The following is a 19,439-nucleotide window of genomic DNA, read 5'->3' on the forward strand; positions in this document are numbered from 1 at the left end:
ATCCTAATCATTTTTGTGGGGGTTTAAGTGTTGGGGCTGTGTCAGCGGCCTGCAGCAAAAAAATACCATAGCCACAGTGTTGGTGAGAGTATAGTAAACATCCCTGCCGCCAACTGCCATCAGACACAGGCCGAAACTTTGGTACAAAAAACTTCTGGTATTCAAGCTCATAAAAACACTGACGGAAAGCAATACTTGTGAAATATAAATTGTAATTTTGCTACATTGTGGGACCACACAGTTTTTGTTACACTCCCACAGTTGCAGTTAATTGCCATAATGTCTGAATGCATAAAAAGGTATATCACACAAAAAAAATCAGCTACTAATCTTTATTTCTGTTCAGATTTACTTAACTGGAATTAGTCAGTAGTGTCCTGTCAACATATATAAGCAGTATATACAATTCAGCCTTTTTTACAGATAATTACTAGTTGAAACCCTTGTTAGTTTAATGGTTTAACTTTAGCTGAAGGATTATTTGCTCACACTGGCTTATGAAATCATTCAGAACCGATTAGAAAAGTATGAGACCATCGAGCTAGGATCAAGAAAGTTCATGAAAAGTTGATGTCATGGCGACACAAGGGCCCAACAACCACAAAGTACAGACCTACAGTTAATACAAGTGCTACGAGGAACAACTTCCCAAGTACACATAACAGTGTCCCTTTACAAAATCCTTGCATGGGATAAGAACATGGCAGTATTAATTTATTGTCTAAAAAATGTGATTTTCTTTTTCTACAGCTAGACAATAATTTATTTATTAGCATAATCTCTCACTAAATCACAAGTATGGATTAGTGCCGAAGACGACAGTGAAAGTGGACTAAAAAACCGTTTGGTCCCATTGTGTTATTTTTCACATGGAGTTAATACATTACACATATGTGCAGAGATGGACGTGAATGAAAACTTCTTTAAAGCAAAATACCAATATTCCAAAATATATACATTGAATATTTTAAAATAAGGCACTGCTGGACATATAAGATTTCAATTCTTCTCCCAGGCCCCTGTCCCATTCTTTTCTCCCGTATTGGACACCAGTAACCCGTAGGTGTTGTGTGTGAATTGCTATCCTTCAAATGGCCGTCTTGCTGTACATGCTCGATATTTGTTCCTGAAAGAATTTGCGGATGTCGGTGCGTCTACTTTTCAGCGTGGGGGTGAGAAGGCCATTGGCGATGCTGAACGTCTCTGGATGCAAGTACAAGTCCTTCACCTGAAAGGTAAGACATAAAAAGTCAATATTTGAAGGTTTGTAATTGACAAACTATAACCGATGCCAGCAGAGAGTCCTCACTTGCTCAAAGGACTTCAACCCTGCTTCCTTCCCCACAGCTTTCATGTCCTCCAATACTGCCGCCTTCACATCCTGTAGGAAACGCAAATAACTCTTCATTTTTTTTGGAATACACACAATAACGTAAAATGGTTATATTGTGAAATTGGAGTTTTGAGGACGTACAGGATTCTGGCACAGCTCTTCATGGGATCCCACAACCCCTCGATCTTTAGCCCAGTCAACAAACACCTCCGGGTCCGGCACAACTATGCCTATGAGATAAGACTGACAACAGGAAAGAGAAAATCAAATGTTGAACCAGAAAAGGCTTTAAATCTAGACATTAGCAAAGCCCGAGACTCCCCCTGACCAACATTAATTTACTCGATTAGATTTGCTCAACTCCTGGATGCTTATGGGATCATGATAATGCTATTTGATCCCACAGACACTCAACAATTGAGTCAAGATAACATTATATTGCTATTTGACAATGTCAGATCAAATAAAATAGCTCAGTTTTTAGGGAATGTCTCCGACTCTTTATCCAAATCACACATATTTAGACTGCTCTATGTGATCTTTTTATAACTAATGTAAAAAAAATTCAATGAACCTCTCATAAAACAGTTTGAAGCTCTCCTGGTGAGGTCTGCCTCCCACTTTGAACACCTCTGATCTACTGTATGAATCAAATTGTACCTGTAAACTATCTCCGTGCACGAACACCTGTAGCACAGGAAAAGAGCGCATGTAGACATTTTCTATCTTCTCCGGAGCGATGTACTCTCCCTGGGACAACTTGAAGATGTGCTTCTTCCTGTCGATGATGCGTAGGGTCCCATTCTGTCAGAGGACACGGACACATTTGCTCATTTACAGAAGACTAGACGATGATATTTGTCACCTGTAGACCCATTACTGTGTCTGATCTTACAGGAAGCCACTGGCCCACGTCCCCACTGTGCAGCCAGCCGTCGCTGTCCAAGGCTTCAGCTGTCCTTTCTGGGTCCTTCAGGTAACCTTTGAATACACTGGGGCCACTAATGCAGATCTAACAGGACAAAGAGAGGTGTCAGTAGGCACCAGCCTGTCAGCTGATATCTATACTGTCATATGATTGCATCTTAAACAGTATCTCACCTCTCCATCTCCGTTCTTGGCGTAGTAATTCATATCAGGGATGTCTACCAGCTTCACCTTGGCACAGGGCAGAGGAGCACCCACATGACCTGACAAAGACACAGACCTTCTGAGGACAGGACTATCCAGCACGGGCACAAAGCACAAGCAATTTAGAGGAAAAAAGTCAAGAGAGCACTTTCTATAATCCCCATAATATAATGCATTCTCAATATACTTATGTGGTATAATCTGCTTGTAACACTGTATAATTATACAGATAAAGAGCTATTATCACTATAGTCTGACTCACTAGATGAAGCCTGTTATTGGTCTTGTTTGTCAAGCGCTTTCCTTCTCACCTTTCTCCATCTCCGCTATATATTTTGTAGGGTCACTGCATCTTGTTCAGTGTCGCCCGAGGGAAGCATTAGTGAAATGTCCTTCAATTAGTTGTGTCAAATTGGAGTCGGTCTGTTCTGATCCGTTAAATACAGCTCAAGGTAAAGTGGAAATTGTTTCATGTATTATCTATAATTTGACTCAATTGAGCTTTCTGGCGAAACATTATATTAGTGAAATGTAAATGTCCATCATACAGTTTTGTCAAACTGAAGTGCTCAATTTTTTTTTTTTTTTTTTTTTTTAAATATGACCCATTGATTTATTCATTAATTTTAACATTTTGTGTGTTGTTGCACAGATTTATCTCTGTCTTTAACTCAGGAATTCCATTACTTTAATTAAAGCACGCAATTGCCACTTATGTGTTATAATGCACTATGAACATTGAACACAGGAAAAGTCCATTTCCAGTAGTTCAACTCAAATAGCCCCAACCAAGTATTGAGTGAGTTAAAAACATACATTTTAAAATTGGTCTTTTGTAAAAAAAAAAAATGTTTTCCAAGATAGTGAATATTAGGTCTTCATTAAATGTAAGCCATAATCATTATAATAAGAAGAAATTCAATACATTAAGGCATGACATGTTTCATTCTGTGTAATGATCTATATAATGTGTTATTTCCACTTTTTGAATTGAATTACTGACATAAGTTAAGTTTTCTATGATATTCTAATTTACTGAAATGCACCTGTATGTGAGTGCTTATAACTATAATTATATGGTGCTATAAGCTGTTTATAATGCATTACAGACGTGGGTGTTATAGAAAGTGGAGAATCAGAGGGTGTCTTACCTGCGCTCCAGTCTCCGGGCATGGAGAACGTGCAGCCTGCGGTGCACTCTGTCTGGCCGTAGCCCTCAAAGATGAGACAGCCCAGAGTGGCTCTGAGGAAGGACAGCACAGTGGGCGAGATGGGTGCTGAAGCAGTCAGGGCGAATCGCAGATTACCTCCTAAACTGGCCTGAAACACAAGCAATGCAGTATTTATGTAAAACAGTTCAAATGCAATCATGTTGTGGGTTCAAGCAAAGTTCCATTTTAACTACATTTTCAACCTAGACCATATTTTCCCATCTGCATTGACCATGCCGAGCCAGAATCTTTCAGTGTGTGCCTCTCCAATACACTCCCACAGGACCAATATGCTCTGGGTGATTTTGGCATTGATTGCTGGAATAGTTGTGCTTCTCTTGTAAAGTTTGGATACATATTTGTTGACTATTCACAGGGCTGCTGGTCTACATGTACCACTGTGTTAAGTACTGCAAAAATATAAATAGTGACAACTGTAGAGTCCTGGATTAACAGAAAATATGTCATTAAAGACTGAAAACCAATCTGCTGTTAAAGAAAAAAGAAAAGAGAAGGGAAAAAACAATATTTTGTTTGTGAATTGATATCTTTTTTAAAAAATACATTTAACAGTTACAATGAAATACAATCAAGTTTTAACAACATGTTTAAAGCTTAGCATGGTGTCCAGTAACATTGAGGACAAAGACAAGCCTAAAGAAAGGTGTCAGGTTTTGTGGTGACGTGTGACTTCTATTACAGCCATCTGCCACACCGGAATAGATTTTAGTTTGGAACTAATAAAAACAGGCATGATAGACAACCTTAAATTGTATCAGACTGAGCCTGGAACAAGACGTACTGTCTTTTATAACTTTGTTCATCTTCTCAATCTATTTTCAACTTTGTCAAAAGAGGTAAGATGGGGAATTAAGGTGTACATTATTGAGATGAGGCTTTTCTGATTCATGAAAAATTGAGTCAATTACCGAATTAGGAAGAACATTGGGAGAAGAGACATTCTTTAGTTTAACAAAGTTACAGACTTGTGAGTATTGAAATAGATGAAAAATGTTTTAAACAGTTCACTGAAGCTACAGAAGGCATTGTTAAAAAGATCTTTGTCAATGCAGACTGGTGGCTTTGCTGAGAGCATAGATAACAGCTTCAGTCCCCCCGCTTCAACCTTAAATACGGCTGACTGATGGCAGAGTAGGGGATGAAAATATTCTCAATATAGTATACACTTAAACTGATATGGATTTTTTTTTATATGGCTAAAATATGTCTTGCTGTTCTGACCGGCAGCAGCAGCACCTCGCTTTGCTTTCATGTCAGTACTCCTGCCTGCTTCTCCGAACTCTGTACCTGATGCAACCCCACTTCAAAAAGTCAAAATTTTGTCTTTAATGTTAGGGTCCCTTAGCCCCAAAGATCTACAGCAGGGGAGCTGTTAAAAAGAACACAAAAAACACGATCCTGGTGGTAGAACAAAGTGGAGCTTTCTGCTACTGACCTGAATCCTGTTGAACACCAGTTTGTCCCACAGACTGTTGTTACGTACGACTCCGCTGCTGAGCTCCGCCTGCTTTCTCCTCACAGCGTAGTGAAGCAAAGCCCGTCTCAACGGAGAGGTCACGGAGCCCAGGATCTTTATAGAAATCAGATAAAATGAACACAGAGATTTCAAACACAACCAACCAAGAATTAGCGGTAGTCAATTATCGGAGTCTTTTTCCTGACCTTGTCGTAGATGCGATTGAGTAGACGTGGCACAACGGGAAAGAAGGTCGGTTTGAGAGTTTTAATGTCGTCCATGAGGAGAGAAATGTCACCTTGGTAGAAGCCGACTCTGGCCCCGTGGCAGAACATAGAGACCTGTGACAGAATCAGACATCTTTTAGGATTTACACACAAACACAACTTGTTACAAACACTTTCAAAATAAAACACAAAATTCTGGTACGAGACAACGTATTTGATTGAGATACAAGTCATTTGTAATTTGAAAATACAATATTCTATACAAACTGATATATTATTACTACACACTTTAGGTATTTAGTAGCCTCAGTAGGGGTCTGACCTTAACCCCCTATTTTGAAAGGATGAGCTCTACTGATTTATTTAGGAGTTTGTTCATTTAGAGTGCAGATTTACAGAAGAATTCTTAGGTTTGGGAAGCCTTGATCTACATCATCTATTACATTGTATTGTTTTTCTTTCCAGCAAAATACAAATGAATAAATAGTCAAAAGTAATTAAGCACATATTTTACATAAACTTAATTAAAATACTACCCATCTCTGCAAACAAACGCTACAATATTAAAAGTGTGAGACGGGGCTCAGCTACCTGGATCATCCTCTCGAACATGTGGGCAAGTGGCAGGTAAGAGATCGACACATCCTCCTGTCGGATCACAAACGAACCCTGAGAGAAAACGGGAAATAAAGTAAGCAAGGCACAGGGGAGAGATTAAGTCGAGGCAGCAGGCATACGGTGAAACCTCGCAGGCAATCAAACATGCTGTATGGCTTTTTCAACGGCAGTTAGATAGCACAATCTTTATACAGGGGCAATTAGTTAAAGTACCTCGCAGCGACAGGGGCAATCAAACAGCCAATTAATCATACCATTAGACACAGCGGGGAGAGGGACAGTTTTGAGATACAGAGACACATGCAGATGGGAAGTGATGGTAGCTGTGAGGCTGTTCTCAATTAGACAAGGAGGTGGAAATGTAGACAGACCTCCAGGATCTTAATGACAGAGGAAGTGTTGGAGGCGATGTTGCCGTGGGTGATCATGGCTCCCTTGGGCTTCCCTGGATAAATAAACAAGACATTATTGCAGTGCCCTGCGCAGCAAAAGGAAACTACAGCGGTGCCATAAAGAGAGGTTGTTAGTGGGCACTGAAGGACACTTCTCTAAAGATGTGAGTGAAGGATAATTACGCTGAGACGAATTAAATCAGACGGTACCTGTGGTTCCACTGGTGAAGCAGACCACGGCCAGATCCTGAGGCTGGGGCGGCTACAGCAGGCAGCAATAAAATATGAGAATATGACAACAGGCATCCTCCACTCTTAATTTAAGTCCTGTTTACAAGTGAGTGTTAATGATATCTTATGGGACAGGAGCAACGGTAAAACTGTCATCCGAGCATTTAGAGGGGGATTAGGTATTTACTGAGACCAGTTTGATGCGGTGATGTAGCGGCTGAGAGACGAGAAACTCACCACAGGATCTTTAAGGTTCTGCCTTCCCAGCTCCTAAGATGTGGACACAGAGGAGTAGTTCATATCAATTTACATATCACCATTGATGACTTAATTAAAGGGGCTAAATTTGAAAGAGTCTGCATTATAGGGATTGGAGTGCTTCCTCCCCCTTCTGCTCACCATGAGCTGTTCCAGTTTCAAAACCTCCACCTCGCAGTTCTTCGCCCTCTCCACAAACGCGTCGCTGAAGTCGTTAAAGAGAACCAGGCAGGAGAGCTTCGGTGTCACGCCTTGCTCCTTGTTCTCCAACAGAGCTGCCGCCTTCTCCTCCCGGTCGCAGATCACCAGAGAGATCTCCGCTAAGAACGCCACCAACAAAAAATAGTAACGAAACAAATAGTGCAGTGTGTAAACTACCGTAGGAATAATTTACCCCAAAGAGAGAAATGTGCCAGTGAATCTCAAGGATGTCTCTCTTTTCTTACAGACAATAAAAAGTTCTAATTTTATAATCAAAACCAAATCCTATAATCCAACAGTTCCTTTACTTAAGTTTTATACTTTATTACCAGTTCCTACTCCACCACACTTAGCAGATTAAACATTTAAGACAAAAAATATAATAGGCTTACAAAATATAATGATGTCCAAATGAAGCTTAATGAAAAGAAGTTAAAGAAAAGAAAAAGGCTCAAGGGATGGGAAGTCAGTGTGCTCTCAACCGTTTGTTGAACCGAGAGCTCCATCTAGTGGAATTAGAAAATAAAGAAAAGGGTTCATGAAGCTTCGGTTGGCCATCACTAATAAATTAAAATTGTCAAAGTTAAAACCAATGGGTCATAACCTTTTTTACTTTAAAAACAGTATTAATGAGTTGTTTTCACCCCTGAAAACTGATAGTACTTTTACTTAAGTCGTAGAAGCATTTTGAAAGCAGGGCTTTTTGTTGTTAAAAGGAGTAAGGTTGTCAAAAATATTGTTACTTCTCAATTACATTTATATACCATATTCGATAGTATCAAAAGTACCAAAGCTGTCATAAAAAAAAAAAAACAGATCTACAATTAGCTTTTGCAACATTAGAGAGAAAATAAATAAAATTCAATGTAAACTTAAAATCGAAGCTGCTAATGTGTGCCGTTTTGTGTGCCTTGGACTTTTTTTTGTGGCATAAAAAGGGCCATCAAGTATGATTTTTTTATCCTAGTAATGTATTGAAGAATACACATCTGGTACCATGATAACATTACAATGAAGCTTCTTTGTTTATTGACTTTTTCTGTTCTTCATATTTTCTATTTTAGTTGCTGTTTTTTGACTGAATAACTTCCCTTAAACCATTTCTATATTTGAGTACTTTGTACTTTTGAACCAAAACACCACAGTAAATTCCTTGTATGTGAAAACCTACTTGGCAATAAAAACGATTCTGATTCTTCCTGCTTCCAAAATGATGTGCATCTCTGAGATTTTAAACTATGCACACAGTTTGCATGACTCTCCAAAACAATATTCTGTGAAAAGGGTCACTGTGTACTGCTCCCCACTGTGATCTGATGGTATTGTTTGATTTCATATGTTGGCAGACAAGCCAATAATGACAAATCTTATATTTTGTGTTGAACTATTCCCTTTACTATCAGTACAATTGAACTGCTCTATTATTTCTACATGCAGGTTTCCTCACCCAGGTTGAGTATGTGGACCATGGCCTCCAGCCCCAATGTGTCGTACAGAGGCACCACCGCCATGGAGTATGTGTAGCAGGCCAGCTCTGAGATGATCCACTGTCACCAGCAGAGGGAGACAGAGCAGCACTGTGAGACTCATTTCCAGCCTGCAGGCACTGCTGAGTACTTGCTGAGTTAGATACTTAAACATTAGGGAGCTATGCATGGTAATGTGGATCATAATGCATTTCAAATTTACAAAACAAACAAAATCACATACTCTGTGTGTGGATAGGTCTGATGAGAGGTTACGGGCTCTGATGGAGCAGAAAATTATCTTTCGCTTTCAGTCTACACAGGAGTGACAAAAATGGCCTTGCCTGACGGATATATTAAAAAATAATTTTGAGAGCAGACATGCTCCAATATTAGCTGCCCTGGAGACCCACATTTGCCACCAGCACTCTGCTCTCAATATGAATTACAGCAAACACACTTTCAGGACAGACAAAAACAAATTTAATTTTCTAAATTCAGAGAGGAAATGTGAACCTGACAGGGGTTAAGGGGAGGAGTGAACCTCTGTGGAGATGTGTTTGATTTTTTTGAAGTGGGGTTGTATGAGGTACTCAGTGTATTAACTGCAATAGATGGCAGTCTGAACGCCCCCTGTGTAGAGATGCAGGCAGTGGTGCCTAAGCAATGTACTGCTGTGGACTGGGGCAGCAGCTAAACAGATTTTGGCCACTTAAGAAATGTTTAAGTGTGCATCATATTTCTAATATTTTCAACGCTTTACCTTGCAGTCAGAGAGCCCTTTCTGACGGGGAAGTGAAGCAGTTAGCAGCTCTCTTCAAAGCCACCAGACTCCTTTGATAAAAACAGTAATTTTACCTTACAGAACACAGGAGTTACTGGCCTGCTGCCACCTCAATTGGTTAGTTGGTTTGTACTTCTCAGTGACTTTGGTGTTTTAAAAGGTTTAGTTCAGATTCACCAAAGTCACTGAATTACTCAAACAAACTAACAGGCCGAGGAAGCAGCAGACCAGCAACTCCTGTGTTCTGCAAAGTAAAATTACTGTTTTAGCTAATGGAGTCTTGTGGCTTTGAAAAGAGCAAAGATAGAGGCTTCAGTTCCTCTGCGTTAACTTGAAAATGGCTTTCTGGTAGCAAGGTAAAGTAGTGTAAATATTCTCAATACTTACGCTTAAACTGACTGCTGCTCCACAGCAGTACATTGCTTAGCTTACGTTTCAGTACTCCTGCCTGTTTCTGGGGGTGTGCGGGCCTCCTTCTGCTGCAGGTGATACACCGACAATAGGGGTGTTTCCATTACAGTCCAATACCTGAATGAGGCGGGTCTCACTCGCCGAAACGCCCCTAATTTGAATAGGAGCCTTCCTGAGAGGTATTTTGACCGGACTTTTTTTGGCCCTGTCGAAGAGCAGGGCCGTTTTTCTCCCCTGAAAAAAGTCCAGTTGCTGATTGGATAGAACGCTAAGCAGGATGTGATGTAGTACTCTACGCCACAACAACATGCGTCATTTGTAAAAGCCGACGAGGTAGCAAGTAGTCACAAGCGACAACAAACATAAGCCCCTTTCATAGTATGGTCCCCCAAATCCCTGCTATTTTGTTGGAAAGATCTGTGCCAGCTCCTCGCCTTAGGGCGTTCATAGTGATCCCACAAAGGCGTGATTTTCTGCCCTTTCATAGTGCAGTCCGACGTTGCGGAAAGAGGTGCACAGTAGCACAGTGCTAACAGGCTAACAGTTAGCTCTGTAGCAGTACAGTGTGTATGTGCTGCTACTGCAGGAGGTGTTCACTTAGTGAGCTCGGTTTGTTTACAACAAGCACCGGACACTCTGTGCATAGTTAGCGATGCCGGTTAATTCACAATCACGATGTTTATGATCAGTGGAGATGCTGTGCACAGTTAGCGACGGCGGCCACAGTTGCGTCTCCCGTGTTTAATACGTCGCGTATGTGATCATGGATCACGGTTGAAACTGTCGCTAAGCGATGACGCGACGATCGAAAACCACGTCACCTCCAGAGTCTTGTAAATCCCTCTGCTGCCTTTTTGTAATGGAGACATGCTGAGTCAGCAGTCATTTGAGAGGGCGTGGCCTGATACATTCTCAGCGGCCATTTTTTACCCTAAAGGAAACGCGGCTATTGGAAGAGCAATTCATACAACCCCACTCCAAACAAACTAGAACTGTCCCTTTAGGTTCTTCCCAGGTGATCCACCGTCTTGATCAGGGGCAGGAAGAACCATCCAGACTTATCTAAGCAATTCTAAAACTCACAGCTAACCAATCAGTGAGTGAATAAGCAAACAGAATCAGCGATCAGTCCATACCTCTGGTTTGTTTTGTGCAAATATCCCAACAAATTGCTGCGGGTTGGGCTGGCAGCCTTTGGCCAGCAGCCCAGAGCCCAGCACCTGCGCCCGCTCTGCCACCTGAAGAATTAGAGACGCTCAGTCAACACACAGCAAAGAGTTACACATTACACAAAAGTGCTGCGATGACTGAAATAATAAAAATCATACCTCAGTGTATGAGATCCACTGGTAGGGCTGCCCCGGTTTCCTGAAACCCAGACACGGGCCGTTTCCTGAAGGACAAAAGACACTTTCAGCTTCAACTAGACTTCAGATCTTGAATATCAAAGTTTACCTCATGAGCTAAATCAAGTAGAGGTAGTTCAGTTTTCTGTAATCGGTCAAGATTTAAAATGACTTGCATGGACAAAACTTATATAAAATCATTCATCATGTCTCAGTGAAATTACAGTGTGATGAATAGCTGCCGGTATTACACCACAGGGGACTAAATCAGTGACAGAAAGCTAATTTTAATAAATCATTTTAACAAATTATTATTATAACACATTTTATCAGACTTAATGGACACTTAAGTATCATAAACACATGAGGTTTACTTTGATGACATATTGATAAATTACTTTAAGTTGTTGAAATATTCAGGTTGTCCATTCCAATAAGACTAAAGGGCATTTATGAGTCTCTGTACTGACAGAAAACTCTATAATCCTAATCGGGGAAGTTTGGTATTTTTCATTCTGCAACCAATTTTGGACTTAAAGGGACAACAATTTTTGAAATTGGTCGACCATTGAGTAGCGAGAGCGCTACAGACAGTACCGGTAAGAGTTTGAGTACTGAAAACATAGCGGTTCTTTGAAAGATATTCAGTGCAAACCCAATTATGGAGTTTACCAACAAAATGTCGAGCAACACTTCAGACTACCTTTGTTGGAAACTGATTGAAATCATATACCAAAGCACATTTTCCCGAAGAAAAATGCTGTTCAAAGAGTGGAGAAACCAGGCTGGACTAATATTATTAGATAAAATTACTGTTGACCTGGCATCTGTAGGCACATAGGCACAAAAACAGAATAATGGCAACTTCTCCATCTTTCCACAATGTTGTCAGACACTTACAATAACAATATGAACCTTTGAGTAGCAAAAAACAAGCAACATTACATTGAGGCTGTGTAATTGCCCTGCAGCTTGTTTTTTTTAACGGCTGACAGTTACAGCACTCTTACTCAATACTGGAGCAATTTCAAAAATTGCTGTCACACAAAAACGTGGGAAAAAAAGGTCCCAGATTGAGAAATACCGCAGTTCCCACTTATACTAAAGGTAAAGTAAGACAGCCACTGTGTGGACTTCAGAGGTTTTCACAGAACAGCAAACTCTTAAACAGTAAAATGCAGGACAAATAAAATGTGTTGTACCACCTGCGATCCTCAGGCCTCTCTGGAACATGTCGAAGGCCGTCTTGGTGTCATCGTAGTAAAACTCCAGCAGTGAGTCATCTTTAAGGAGAGCCGATCGCCTGCAGGTGGGATCTCCCTACAACAAACAGTCCCATCAAACACCTTAATAGACTCCTATCATGATGAGATTTACTCCAATCAGGATGCCAACAGCGTCCACAACCCACTCACGTTCACAGCCACAGACTGGGTCTGTAGGTCACAGGGAGGACGCATGGGTCGAGGACGGGTCACCAGCCAGTACGCGGTGAGAGAGGCAAGGGCTCCTAAACCCAGCAGAGAGGAGGGCGACAGAGACAGGGAGGACAGGGAGAAGGAGGACAGGGGAAGAGATGGCAGAAGACTCCAGATGTCCTCTGATTCAGATCCTTTGAGTCCGGCGCTGGAGCGTAGTGATCGTAGCCACTCCTGGAAATGCATAGCTGAGAGAGGACAGAAACAGATGAAGAAACAATGAAACAGGAGGGCTGACTGATTCGCTATGTCCTGTCAAGTCCCTTTTATTTAAATATGATGTTATCCAATGTATACTTTGACTCATTTCCTTGACATTTTATCTGCCGATATGCAAGTTAATTTGTTGTGTTTGCATTTATTATTTTTGTTCTTATATCTCTTTTGCTGTGATGCACCCTGAAACTTCCTTGAAGGACCACTACTGATGGTGAAAGATAAGCAAAATCTAGGACTGCAACTAATGATTGTATATTCATTCATTAATAAATATACTCATTAATCAGCCAGGCCAAGATAAAGATAATGTTGTAATTGGCTAATATGTCGACCATTAACTGACAGGAAACTGCAGTAGAGAAATGCAATTTTGGTCTATATATATATATATATATATATATATATATATATATATATATATATATATATATATATATATATATATATATATATATATATATATATATATATATATATATATATATATATATATATGTATATGATGATTACATTCATAAAATAAAATTTAAAAAATATATATAATAATGCTTATAATAAAAATAAAAATAATAAAATTAAATTAAAAATAATACAAAATTAAAAGTATAATATATATATATATATATATATATATATATATATATATATATATATGGAAATAATAATGGAAATAATACATAAAATAATAAAAAATAAAATGTAAGGGATCAGTATTATGTTTGTTTATATCCTTTGTTAAGGCTTAAAAATGATTTAAAATTAAGTTTTAAATCAGTTGATGTAAAATTATGTAAGTGATTACATTATTTATTATTAATTTGTAATTAAGACTCAATGATTTGGAGAAAAATAATGTATCTAAATATTGCACCACCTGTCATTAGAATATTGCACAAGTCCATATTACGATTAACTGTGCAGCCCTAGTCTTACACCACATTTTTTTTTTTTTTTTTACAAAGCAGCAGTACTCCCAAAATATAGGTTTACATGTAAAACCCTCTAAACCATCCACCACAAAAACTCTGCCCATACAATACAATCCTGCTTTAACACAATTGCAACAAAACGTAAAAAGAAAATGTAATTAAAAACATCGTTCCACTTCGGAAAAAGCTGAATACCAGTGTGCAGAGTCTGGTTAAAAGGCTGAACCGCACTGGGCCACAGGCTTGGCACCGCTCTTTGTGAGAAGAAGAGAAGAAAAGGCCTGAGCTGTATACAGGGGGGTGGTGGTGGTGGTGGAGAGACACCAGGAAGTAATAATGATTGGCTTAACAGAAACAAGCTCTGAGGTTACTCTCAGTCATGTTGTGCCACTCTTTCATTCACCCGGGAGAGAGGAGAGAGAGAGAGAGAGAGAGAGAGAGAGTCGGGGTGCGTACAGTAGCGAGGGGCTGGTGGTGAGATAGGGTGGGGGGGGGGCTGGAGAAGTCCACCCCCATGATCCCCTGCCAGAGACTTTAGACTTCATATCAAAAGTGAATAAAAGAGGACAAAGACAACTTGAAAATAATTTATAGCCTCAAAACGAACTCTGACAGCGTTCGTTTGCTCGCACACAAACGGAAAAACTGCTCATTTCACCCACTCTAACAAACCACTTCATCTTCCACCAGACAAGGAATTCACCTCTCCGCTTTCCCACATCCACTCCCCTCCCCGAACACCCCTCAACCTCTCACCCACTTTCTCCCCAAGTGCCCAATAGGAGAGGGGATACAGAGTGATATCATACCCCTCCCTCCCCTTCAACCAGGCCCGCTCCTGCCTGCACTGCTCCCCTTTCCCCTGCATGGGCAAAATGATGCCACACTCATTCCTTGGAGGATTCCAAATCTACTTTAAGCATCAATTTATCTGAATTAAAAGCGCTCGGTTGCCACTTCACACCTGCTGGAGCAACCAAGCAGCTGGTGATCCCCTTGAGTCCTTTCACTAGGTAAATAAATGAGAAACAAAAGGGCTTTTATGAAACGTGACACATCAAAAAAAAATGACAGTCCGCCGTGAAGAGCGCTTCCTGTCGCTCCTCTCTGTCTCTCTCCATCGCTCCCTCCTCCCTCACTCACTCCCATTCATAGTGGCCATTGTCAGGGCCCAGACAGGGACCATTGTGCTCCCAGCTTTTACTCCCTGGAAGACGCGATACAAAGGAAACGGCACACACATGTGAAAATAAACTAAAAGGAATACAAATGCAAGTTAACAGCCTGTGCCAGTCCCTGCTGGAGGAGAAAAACCTGATATATTGACGGTTCACACCTGGATTTACACTTCGGGGGCTGATTTTATAGCCGTGCACACATGATAACATGTGGAATCACATTTGAACAGTAATAGTGGATGGGAAGTATGATTGGGGCAACTGATGTTTAACCCAACAAACATAATTAGTTTAAAAATGAAAATAAACCCACTTCCTGCAGAAGTGGAGACAGAATGCCGGTTCACAGGGGGACGGCAGGCATGTAGCAGCCTAAGGCCGTCTGCATGTTTGTGCACATTTACTACCACTGACAAGCAGAGGCACAGCTGAAGTATGTGGCAGAATACGGAATGCACAAAAACAGAAACCCCAAACTGGTTGTGAGAAGAAATCTGGCATGTAATCAATGATGACTATAATTTTAATGGATCAAACTGTCAAACAACGGGCCCGTGAAAGGAAGCGATACAACAACATATTGCCTCTTATTTTTGTTCATATCCACCATTTGTTACCCATCGATTTCTGACACTCACCAATGTTTTCTTATTTTGCTCTTCTCTGAGCACTGCACAAAAAAACCTATATCTTGTTTTCACAGTCCACAAATTGTTCAATTAATTTTCAAAAACAGATATCACCGTTTTGATTTATTTTCTTAAATTAAATTTGTCTCTGTTGCAGTCCAGGAAATACCAATCAAACAGTTTGTTTCGATTAGATATCTTTTTCAAATTTTACTAAATCGTGTATTGTGTTGTTATTGTGTACTCAAGGTAGAAAGAAAATCAATCAAAAAGGTGTTAGTTCATTCGTTTTAAGAAGCATTTGTTTCTTGCAAAAAAGGATCTCTTGAGAATTAATACCATACAATCAAATAGTTTGTTTATCACAACCCTAAGTTGGTACGTTACCTAAAACAAATAAAACAGCATGCGAAATTTTGCTAAAAAAAAAAAAAAAACAGCATATTTTATCTTGAAGCTGATAAACTTTTTGTAAATAAACACTCAAATCTGAATTTGATGCATTCTGTTTTAAATCACATTTTATAAAGTGTCCCAGCCTTTTTGGAATTGGGATTGTATTATATTTAGCTGGATATTTTCCTGTACTGACACTCTGGAAAATCACGTTTACTTTAGTTTGTTTAAGTTTATTAATAGTATTATTAACAGTACATCGACTTCACTACGACTGAAATTCTGTTTCTTCTTCTTGCAGCCTTTTTCTGGTAGCATCTCTCCAACACCTGTCACTATGATTCCCACTATGATCAAGCGGGATTCACCCTCAGCACACCGAGGTAAGAGCTGATTTGGATGGTTAAGAATGTTTGCCGGGGTTCCTCCACCTACTTCATCACATTAAATTAGATGTTATTGTGCTGGAAACAACCAGAGTTATGCTTTGTGACAGAATTCGACAGAGGGGTGATAAATTCACACAACGAAATGTTCAAAATGTGTTTGCAAGTAGCTGTTCAAGTTGTTTCAAGAACTTGACTTAGAATTCCAAACACGTTTTAAACCTTGAAAACAACACATTAAAAGTCAAGTCTTTTTAGTAATTTCCACAACATGTAGAAGCCTTGGTTTCACGCATCTGGGAATGAGTTCTGTTATTTTTTCTCTTAACAGAAAATATAAGAGAAATTTGAGAATATACTGCTGCAAAAGACCCAATGTTTGTATTCCACATTTATACATTATGCATTATACTAGGGCAGGTGAAAACTAGTAACATAAAAATTAAAAAGAAATACCTCGTTTTACATTCAATCGGGACTTAAATGTAAATTTGAGATTTGATGTAGAGTTGCTTTAGGGAGACATTTTTCTAGGGTTTAGGTGCAAAATGTAGCTTAATCATAAGTTTTTTGGGAGAAAAAGAGACAGTTGTCAGTAATGTCTTTTTCAGCAACATACCCATCGGGTAAACTTGTTTCAAAAAAGAGCCAGTGTAGGGACTTAGAGGAGAGAAGTTTTAATGTATTATATAGATCTTTTGGTCAAGCCAGAGGGCTTAAAAAAAAATCAGTCAAGGCTGCTCTTTCAGTGTTTTAGTTATTTTCAGGTTAAATTAAACATAAAATATGGATTTGGTGCCCTCTTAAAGAAATATCCCTGCCTCAAAAAAGTCCCCAAATGACATGAATAGCGAGGAGAGGCTGTGCACAGTGGCAAACAGAGCTTCTGTGGTGATGAGAGCAATGCTAGGGAATGCTTCCCCCTGACCCAGAAAACTACAGGAGGTGACATGAGGAGGGGGGAGGTTTTTATGAGAGAGAGAGGCGACAGCATTTTGTAACTAAACCAGCAGCAGTGGCAGCAGCAATGAACTCTGCACACTTTCCATGTGCTGTGAGAAGTGAATGGTCTGATGGAGGGGAGATGAGGATAGAAGGGGGGACACGTGAGGCTGACCGGGCAGCGGGGAGAAACCAGCAAAAGAGAAGGAATGAAACGCACGGGTGTTTTCCGGCTGTGATTCCCAAATGAAGCGTGAAGAACACAGACCCACACTTGGTTAGAATGAAGTTTCTCTTGTCCAGAGTGGGAAGAATGAATGAATGAAAAAAAAAAAAGACACCTTCACTTTCCACAAGGCATGACTCTCCCATGGTCTCAAATTCACTTGAAGCCAATCAGGAATCTCACTGACAATGCAACATTTGTGCATTTTTTTCTCTTCCTACAGCCTGAAGTTTCATGTAACTATGCAGCACCAGGTTCAAGCATCACTATGTAGGGATAATCGCCCACATTTAGCCTCCCTGGCACCACACCGGTGTTCCACAAACCTCAGCTGCCATGCTGTTTAACTGAAACTGTCAAACATGAGAGGATGGCAGAGAGAGCTGGCATCTGGCCATGTGGACAACTTCAAACATGTTGCATGCTCCAGAATATGAAGACATGCAGGTTGGGAAAGACAGAATACACAGGCAAAACAAATATTCAGGGTTTGTTTGTTTTTTGTTGCACAGATGGCAAAGTTGTGATATCCTGCTACAGAAATGAAGACAGACTTTACATGGATAGGATTGTGATTTGACAAAAGAATGCCAGAAACCCTTCAGTTTATGACTGAAACTGTTCCCAACCACAATCATCTCCAGCTTGGATCCGGGACAAAATACCACAGGACTGTCCTTAGATGACAGTTACACATAATTGCACCCCAGGTCTTTTAAAGAATTTGGAACAGCACTACTAAAATATCCAGAAAACTTAAGAAGGGCTCTGCACCACCGTGAATTTGCAATTTGCAAATGCTAAAGGAGGGGGAAAATCACTATGCGATCAATCAAAGTTAAAGCTTCAGATGAGCAAAGAAACATTGTAGCAAAAATGTTATAGAGGAGGCAACAATTAGAATTACTTCATCAAAGTTTTTGAATGCAGCATTGCTAAGACCTTCAATTAAGCACTGCAGCATTTTAAAGCAAAGCTGAGTTGTTTAAAAGGTTATGCAACAGTTTTGGTAACAGGTTGATTATTCTCCACAGTAGCCTACTTCGAGGACTACAAAACTCTTAGCTCGGTAGTCTGGACTCAGCCAGCTGCAGAAGAACCTTTTCTTATTTTTAGATCGGAGTGTGAAGCTTCATAGTTTCTGAATGTTTCCACATCGAGCTGAAACGACTGGAAACAAACGAAAAAGAAAAGACTGAATGAAACTTACCTCGGTAACACGCAGGCCTCCAACAACTCTTTAGGCTGCTGGTTGTGCTCCAAACTTATTCAGCTGCAGATCCATCTACGTCTGTCCACGCGTCAAGCTTGAGAGGAAATATGGTTTAATTTCCGGTTAAAACCTTCAAAATAAAATATCGGCAGCTAGAAGCATTGTGCATATCCAATTGAGTTCGAGAAATAAGTTTCACCTAGACATAATTAAAGTAATTATGCAATCTTTATCCCCCTTCTACGTACCATGTCATATTTTATTATTATAATGGGGCATCTAGGAAGGAAATATGATGAAATAACAAGGTTAATGATAGGTTAAAGACACTAGAATGAATAGCTGTGGATGCAGGGAGCAGCCCATAGAAAATGCTTATGTACAGGGTCCAGATTTTTGTGTTACACCCTTTTTTATGGGGATGTAATATTTTAACAGAAACAGGAATGGTAAAAAAAAAAATGCCCAAAAGCAAATGTCTGATGTTTTATTTATTTGTTTCATTTATTGTTAGATATTTTCGGTTTCAAAATCAATTAATTAATTATACCTGTCAGGTAAGCATCCTTCAAGCAAGCCACACCAGGCATCAAATCATAGTTTGTCACCCAATTTATATCAACTCAATTTGTTCCAAATAAAATACTTTTTCTTATATATTCACACAATATGCATGCAACTGGGACAAACTACTTTGTCATACCTTTGTGCCCTGAACCTCTTGCTCATATATGCTGCTTAGGATAAGAATAGAAGG

General features: G+C 39.8%; 1 protein-coding gene across 1 annotated transcript; it reads right to left on the minus strand.

The window, feature by feature from the left end:
* Positions 1 to 318: 318 nt before the first annotated feature.
* acsl2 (acyl-CoA synthetase long chain family member 2) lies at positions 319 to 18,792 on the minus strand. The gene is made up of 20 exons (XM_059336241.1): positions 18,680 to 18,792; positions 12,502 to 12,752; positions 12,292 to 12,406; positions 11,069 to 11,133; positions 10,877 to 10,978; positions 8,527 to 8,626; positions 7,020 to 7,198; positions 6,858 to 6,890; positions 6,600 to 6,651; positions 6,369 to 6,442; positions 5,971 to 6,048; positions 5,359 to 5,493; positions 5,132 to 5,266; positions 3,616 to 3,784; positions 2,435 to 2,523; positions 2,229 to 2,345; positions 1,994 to 2,137; positions 1,475 to 1,576; positions 1,310 to 1,381; positions 319 to 1,228 (listed from the first exon to the last, which is right to left on the minus strand). Exons 2-20 carry the CDS (start codon positions 12,748 to 12,750, stop codon positions 1,088 to 1,090), a joined length of 2,151 nt encoding a protein of 716 aa, XP_059192224.1. The 5' UTR covers positions 12,751 to 12,752; positions 18,680 to 18,792; the 3' UTR covers positions 319 to 1,087.
* Positions 18,793 to 19,439: the final 647 nt, after the last annotated feature.

Source organism: Centropristis striata, chromosome 7 (genome assembly GCF_030273125.1).
Source record: "Centropristis striata isolate RG_2023a ecotype Rhode Island chromosome 7, C.striata_1.0, whole genome shotgun sequence".
Classification (NCBI taxonomy): domain Eukaryota; kingdom Metazoa; phylum Chordata; class Actinopteri; order Perciformes; family Serranidae; genus Centropristis; species Centropristis striata.

Excerpts from the sequence above, each read along its gene's own strand:
- acsl2 (XM_059336241.1), bottom strand. The coding sequence starts at position 12,750 with ATGCATTTCCAGGAGTGGCTACGATCACTACGCTCCAGCGCCGGACTC. Across the intron at positions 3,785-5,131 it reads TGGTGTTCAACAGGATTCAG|GCCAGTTTAGGAGGTAATCT; the intron begins GTCAGTAGCAGA and ends CTTGTGTTTCAG. Across the intron at positions 1,229-1,309 it reads GGTTGAAGTCCTTTGAGCAA|GTGAAGGACTTGTACTTGCA; the intron begins GTGAGGACTCTC and ends CTTACCTTTCAG.